Source organism: Myotis davidii, unplaced genomic scaffold (assembly GCF_000327345.1).
Source record: "Myotis davidii unplaced genomic scaffold, ASM32734v1 scaffold1107, whole genome shotgun sequence".
In the NCBI taxonomy this organism is placed as follows: Eukaryota; Metazoa; Chordata; class Mammalia; order Chiroptera; family Vespertilionidae; genus Myotis; species Myotis davidii.
The window spans coordinates 408,138-415,747 of NW_006300016.1; the positions used below are offsets into that span (position 1 = coordinate 408,138).

Consider the following 7,610-nt stretch of genomic DNA (forward strand, 5'->3'; position numbering starts at 1 on the left):
ATAAAAGGTGATATACTGTATACGTGTATATATTTTTTCCAAATTAATTTTTTTAATGAAACCTGGTTTCATTAAAAGCCAAGGTCCTGTTTAAAAGCATGCCGGTTTCATCCAACATCCCCTGAGGGGTCCTGGATTGAGAAAGGGTGCAGGCCAGGCTGAGGGACCCTGCCAGTGCATGAATGCATGCACAGGGCCTCTAGTATTAAATGATATAAAATATTCTCATGCTCAGATTTTATTACAGTGAACTACAGGAGATTGACAGAGAAATACAAATCCTAAAATAATTCTGGGAGAATGAACACAGTACTAACAAATACAATATCAGTCTTATCAAAACCACTGAATAACTCCAGATGATGTAGGAGATATTGCGGAAGAGGTTCAAACATTCATCACACATGTTTATACAAAGACCAATTTACATATATTTTCTCAATATTTGTCTTTTAATACTTAGAAAGGCATATCTTGCACATTGGCCTCATGAGTAGAAATTCTCGCTTTTAAGATAAAGTCCAGAGGTCTATTGTTCCCATGTATTTATCTGTTATTTTTTTAAAAAATATATATTTTTATTGACTTCAGAGAGGAAGGGGGAAGGAGAGAGAGATAGAAACATCAATGATGGGAGAGAATCATTGATTGGCTGCCTCCTGCATGCCCCTACCGGGGATCAGCCCTCAACATGAACATATGCCCTGACCAGGAATGAAACCATGATCTCCTGGTTCATAAGTCAACACTCAACCACTGAGCCACACTGGCCGGGCTCTCTGTTCTTTAAATAGGACAATGCAATCTCTATTTCCTGACAGTGCCTGCACCAAATTGTGATATATCCCCAAGAATAAGGTCAGCTGAGAAGACAGGAAGGATAAGAGATAGCCTGGCCAGTATTGCTCATTGATTGAGCATCGACCTATGAACCAGGAGGTCACTGTTCGATTCCTGGTTAGGGCACATGCCTGGGTTGCCCAGGTTACCAGGCTCAATGCCCATCAATGATTCCCTCTCCTCATTGACATTTCTATCTCTCAGCCCTCTCTCTCCAAAATTAATAAAACCATACTTTAAAAAAGACTTACTCAAAATAGATAAAATTTTCAGTAGAACAAACACCAAAGCAAAATACTGAAAAGTTATAACAGAATAGCTTCTCTTAAAAATTCCCTGGAATCAGATAATTTTATGATCAGGCTGGCAAATTTTCAGGTTATCTGCTACATTCATTTTCTCTCACCATAAACAAATATGAAATATTAGTGAAATTATTCTATGTAGCTTACACTGTCCTATTAATTTAAAAAACACTGAAAAAGTTAAATTGAAAGATAACTATAGACCCAATGTAACCTAGCTCACTCCTAAATACGGAAGCAAAAATTATAATATAGATCTTCTAGCTACATATTAGTACTTGACCCTATGGGGCCAGCAAGTTATACCAGTTCTGAGAAGGGAGTTCCAAGAGCTTGAGAACCACGACACCAGCAACATAATAACAAGGGAGGTGCCTGACTGCCTATGTAAATTAACAACAGAATTAAGTGGCCTAATGTAACCGATGCAGTTTAACTATTTTAGACATGCTCAGTAATAAAAAAAAAAAAAAAAAAAAAAAAAAAAAACCATGAAAAGTGAGGTAAATGTATTGTCAAAGAGGAGATAGTGTCACAGAAATTGACACTTCCTGTTTACTAGTACCACTGTTTATCTGACTATAGTCTAGATCTAGGACTGATAGGTCATTTGTAGAGTAATGTGGAGTTTCCTTTTTTTTCAAGGTTAAAAGAGCTTTTCCTACCCATAGACTCCCCTTTGTTTGACAAATGAGGGAACTGTGCTTCAGATATTTTCATGGCTGCCTAAAATCATTGGATATTTAGAAGGAATAGAAATATAAGTGTATACTAAAGAATTTATATTTGCATTTTTTAGCTTTCCTTAATAGTCTCTTCATAATTTATCAGTTAAGAATAAATTATTTAATAATGTATTTCACTTAAAATAACCCCAATTAGTAGATTATATTTTATTATATGATAAAAAGCAAAGGATTTAGAGAATAATGCAACTGTCACCTTCTTATACTGTCTGGAACAGAAAGAGAATGTGGTCCATCAGGCCAGCCGAAGAGGGTGAACCAGGTCTGAACTGCATTTACAATTTTTTGAATGAAGTCATATGCCTTTGTTCCTGGATCAGGACAGAATTTCTTATTTTCCTCCTGCTTTTCCACTGGTTTATCTCCTTTCTTCTTCAGCTTTTCACTTTTGGGCAACTTCACTTTTCTACGTGTTTCTTCTATTCCTAAAATTCAGGTGTGTTTTTTTTTGCAAAAAGGGTTATTTGACCATAGAGTAAAATATTCTGTCAGCTATTGCAATTTGTAGGTAGACAAATAGACCTCATTCTACAAATTATTCTATGCAATCAAAGAAAGTCTGATCCAACTTACTGCTATCTATACTAATAAAAGGATAATATGCTAATTAGACTGGACATCTTCTGGACAAAGCCACAGCTGCTGCGAGGGCTGAGGGCCGGCAGCTGTGGTGCCTGGGAGGGCCGAGGGCCAGCGGTGTAGGAGAGGCCTCACCGCAGGCCTGCCCAGCGCACGGCCCCTCCTGCAGAGGCATCGGGAGAGGGGGCTGTGTGTCCCGGTCCCAGTGCTGCTCCTTCTGCAGAGGCAGCCACAGAGGCAGCAGGACGGGCCTGGTCCTGGTGCCATGCCTCCGCAGAGGCTAGATAGGGTGCGACCTGCTGTGCTTTAACCTCCCACAGCCCCTCCCCTAGCTGGCCTGGCCCCGGATTGCCCCTCACCCACCAGTGGGTAGGGGGCGGGGCTAGCGCTAAGCAGGGAAGGCGGAGGGCTAGCAGCCCTGGTGGCCAGCAGTAGCAGCAGCAGCTGTGGGGTGATGGGGGTGGCACCTTCCCCTAATCGGCCTGGTTGTCTCATGCAGAGGGAGGCCAGAGGCAGCAGAAGCTGCAGGTAATAGGGGCGACACCTTCCCCTGATCAGCCCCGTTGCCTCCTGCACAGGGAGGTCAGGCTGTGGCTTAGGCCCGTTCCCCCTCTGCCCCTCCCATCAGTAGGACATCCCCTGAGGGCTCCCAGACTGTGAGAGGGGGTAGGCTGGGCTGAAGAATCCCCCTGCTACCCAGTGCACTAATTTTCATGCACCGGGGCTCTAGTCTTAAAATAAAAAAGGAAAATCATTTATTTTTAAATTCCAACAGAAATACTTTAAAAATAGATGAATTACAATAAAAAACATTAAATTTTTTTCCTTTCCATAATTGTATGGGAAAACACTCCTCAAAATGGAACCTTTCATTTTCAATTATATATGTAAAATATTTTAACCATTATTAGGTTTATTTGTTAGACAGAATTAAACCTTAGCTGAAAGACTTACAGAAACAAAATACCAGCTTTTGATTCAAAGTGACTTTCTATCCAAGTGAAACCCACTTCAATAAGCCAAAACATTTTTAGTTAATTCTTGAGAAATTTTCAATAATATAAAATGGTATGATCATACTTAAAAAAAAAAAAAAAAACTGACTCTGTAAGGGCACAAGCACAACTCATTCAAAAACCCCACAATAATTCATTTGGTTTGTTTCATTCAATAAAACAAAAATTTTTCAATACTACCCATATTCAGAGACAGGAATATTTAAATAGATAATTGCAAGTTTGCATATTTTTCTGTGCTCACCTCTTTCCAAGATAGGCAACATTAAATCCCAGCTAGGTAATTAGCGGACAAACCCCTAGTTCGACAGTTCCCAAACTGGGGACAGAGGGTACCTGGGATGCCATAGCAAATTCACAGGGGCTTTGCAGGATATTTAGCATCTCAATTGACATTTGTTGGCTATCACATATACTACCACTCAGCGGTTTTTGGACCAAACCACTTAATAAACGGAACTTCCTAGCACATCTTTTGGCCTATGGGAAAATTGCTGAGCTACTAAGTGTACTGTGAAGCAAAAACATTAGAGAATCTCTTCTTGAGACCATTGGCGAGAGCTCCCAAAGCAGATGACCCACTTAGAACTAACGACAAATTCATGATTTTCTTCTTGTATTTCTTATTCCCTGATAAAAACCAAAGCTTTAAATCACATAATATTAAAGAGATCATGTTACAGAATGGCTCTGAGTGGTACACTATATATTTGCCACATACCGATGAAGAATCTCTTTGCAGGATCAATTTCCTCACATTTAGATGAAGCAGGAGAAGATAATCCATCTTTTTCATAGGGAAGCGAAACATGTTTTGAAGTCTTCACAAGGCTGGGATCCTTATCTGCAAATGACACATTGCATCATAGTAAGCCAAACAAGCGTTTGTAAATTCATTATTGAATTTAATTTCAAATTACTGGACCTAAATATCATAATTTCATATATACAATACATAAATATGTATATATGTATATGTATATATACATGTATATTATATATACACAGTACAAAATAAAAGAAATAAGCCTAAATGTCCATTATGTAAAATGTCAAATAAGATGTCTAATGTCCAAGATGTAAGATGTCAAATAAGAAAAAAATAACATAAAAGGTGATATGGTTGTCTGAATCAATAAACTTTGCTTGATAAGGAAATTATTATGGTATATCAATGATTTTGGAGAATAAACAATGCTCAACTTTAGCATAAACTAGGATATGCAAAACATTTAAGTGTTTTTACACAAAAAGTTTTGAAATTGTGATATATGGTGCTCAAAAACAAATATAAAGAAAGTGTGTATATATGTATATGTATACATATATTAATAATATAATTCTATCAGAAAAGCATAGCCTGTATAGTTACAGAGATCTAATTTGAAAGCTTGATGCTATAACTCCTGAGCTGTTAAACCATGGGTATATTATACAAGTTCTCTGCAACATATGTTTTTATTCATAAAATAAAACCAAAGGTTCTGAGCTCATGAATCTGTTTTGAGAATTATCTTATGAGCAATAACACATACAAATATGCTAATATATACTATGTTCCTTCCATTTTTTCAGTACAAAGACAGTTTAGAATTTGCCAGAGAACCTTTATCCAGTAAGTGTGCATAGCTCCAGAATGCTACACAACTATAAACCACAGAAGTGAGTCTGAGGGAATTTAAGGATAGAATGAATCATCGTGTATGCATTTGACAGTGTCTTTTCTACTTACCAACTCACTTATAAAAAGTTCCTACTTGGATACAAACCCACATCTGTACCCTTCAAATTATGTTAGTGATTCTTATAATAGTTTTTATTTAGCATATTAGCTCTAACAAGTAAATCATACTGCTTTACTTTTGGATATACTTAATATGTTTTAAGATTTCACCTTTACTGAACATAATGTACTCTAGAGCACTGTAGCTACTAAGTGTGAAGCCTCTGAGGTCTCACAAATTTGGTTAGTATTCCCTGGGGCAAGTTGCTCAACCTTTTATGAGTCATTTTCCTAATCTGTAAAGTGAGATTAATAAGAGTATTGAACTCAGTGTTGTTGAAAGGACTAAATGAAATAAATATAAGGCCTTTAGCAAAGTACCATATGCCTGAAAAGCACTAAATATATATTATAAATTATTATTATAAATACAGAATATCCCCCAAAATGTATATAAACAATGTCTGTAGTTTCTATTATATTTTGAAAATGAAATGTATTTTAATAAACACTGCCTTTATAATTATTCAAAGTGTATATACATTTTTGGGACACCATATATTTATAAAGATACATTAGAAGATTTAAGAATCATGATGTCTTTCTAGAATAATAGTTACCCAAATAAATGCAGTATTTTAACCAATATACTTCATACTCAATCATCCTGCAAACACAAGGATATGATTTTTTTTTCTTTTAAAGAGATAGCAATATTTTGTATAATAATTCATTATTTTGGGGAAGATTTTATTAAAAGTATAAAAGAGTAACAAAACAATAAAATAATAAGTTATAATAGCAATAATAATGAAATAATAATAATATTTCCAGGTATTTATAGTCTCTGAGTCCTCAGAAAAGCCTTTTGAAATAAGCACATATTTTTAGTACACTGCTTCTCCCTCACCATGCACATTTTGTTCAATACAGATGTTTGAGGATATGAGAATTAAAGATAAATTCATATGGCAAGCCCTGGCCAGTGTTTCTCAGTGGTTGGGCATTGTTCCATGCACCAAGAGGTTGGCGGTTCTATTCCAGGTCAGGGCACATACCTGGGTTGTAGGCTTGATCCCTGGTATGGGATTGTGCAGGAGACAGTCAATGTTTTGCTCTCACATCGATGTTTCTCTCTCTCTCCCTCTCCCTTCCTCTCTCTCTAAAAGTCAATAAAAATACTGAAAAAAAATTTGGCAAAATGGTAGGTTAACTCACAAAATAGAATTTCCACCTAGGTCTATGCCTTCATCCATTGCTCCTTCTATGGTGTGTTATCTAAAATCTCTGCCCAGTGTATTAGAAAAATATAAAAAAGTAACATCAGGACTAGGCAGAGAGAGAAAATAGTCAACAGTAGAAACTGCTGCTGAGTAGTGAAGGTACAACAGTGTAATGGAAGAACACTTTCTTCCTCACCCCGGATATTTCCTTCCTGTTAAAGGAGCTGAGGTACTCTAAAAGCCTACTTTCCTTTGCTATTTTTTCTCCCTCTCCCTGAGAAATTGAGTGGTTCATCTGATTGGTAAGTTTGGAAAGACTAAATCAAGCATGTGTGGCCTGAATTCACCCTTTTCCCTTTGGGAATGAGCCAGTTCCCTGAGAGAATGTCATCTCCTTTCCTCCTAGTTGTCATCCTGCACACTCCCCCAAAGCAGCTAAGAGGGAGGCAGAAGTTGAAGGGCAAGAGTAAGCCAGGTTAGTTGATTAAGCAAGATCATCAATGGCCTAAGTCAGGAGAGAGTCTTGCCTCTGAGCTTTGTGACAAAGAGATAATGGGTTCTGATGCATGCAAGGCATTTGGAAGTTCAGAGTGTTCCTGCCTGATGGTCTCTATTTCTTCTGTAAAGTCAGAGAAAAGGTCATTTCCTGTGACTGAGGAAGAACAGTATTGAGTGTTTCATAGAAATGCTAAATATTTGAAGAAGCAAGTGAAGAATATGTGAAAATTTGTTAAAAACACAGAAAAGACCTCCAACTCATTACTGAAACTTAAGGCCTTGACAATCTATTATACAGATGGAATTTTTCCCATTCTCCATCCTTTCTCATCCCCTTAAATTTACTCCGTCCATCATTCTCTTCTGTGCCTTGTATTTCACATCTCTCCCAGCTCAGCAGTTTCTCATCCAATTGTTTTTATATTTTCTCAACATTTCCTCTGCAGTAACTCCCAGTGAGTCTACTGACCACTCTCCTTCTTGCTGGAAGCCGGTCCATCCTTGCTGCTTGACACAGTCACTGCAGGAAAAAAAACATCTGTACAGCATATGTTTCAAAGGATCTGGCGTATATGGCATACTGTTCTTAATATGTTTGCTCCCCTTCTTAGAGCTATGTGTTTTAACCAAGGTCACCTCTCTGAGAAAGGTTGTTTCCCCAGGTGGGGATTTTTTACTCT

At 37.3% G+C, this 7,610-nt stretch overlaps 1 protein-coding gene across 1 annotated transcript in view; it reads right to left on the minus strand.

Annotated features, from left to right (window-relative positions):
* Positions 1-7,610, minus strand: part of CFAP47 (cilia and flagella associated protein 47) — a 458,234-nt gene that overhangs the window by 284,338 nt on the left and 166,286 nt on the right. Inside the window, 2 exon segments of the mRNA XM_015571970.1 lie at positions 2,088-2,316; positions 4,208-4,330. Coding sequence (XP_015427456.1) covers positions 2,088-2,316; positions 4,208-4,330 — 352 coding nt within the window.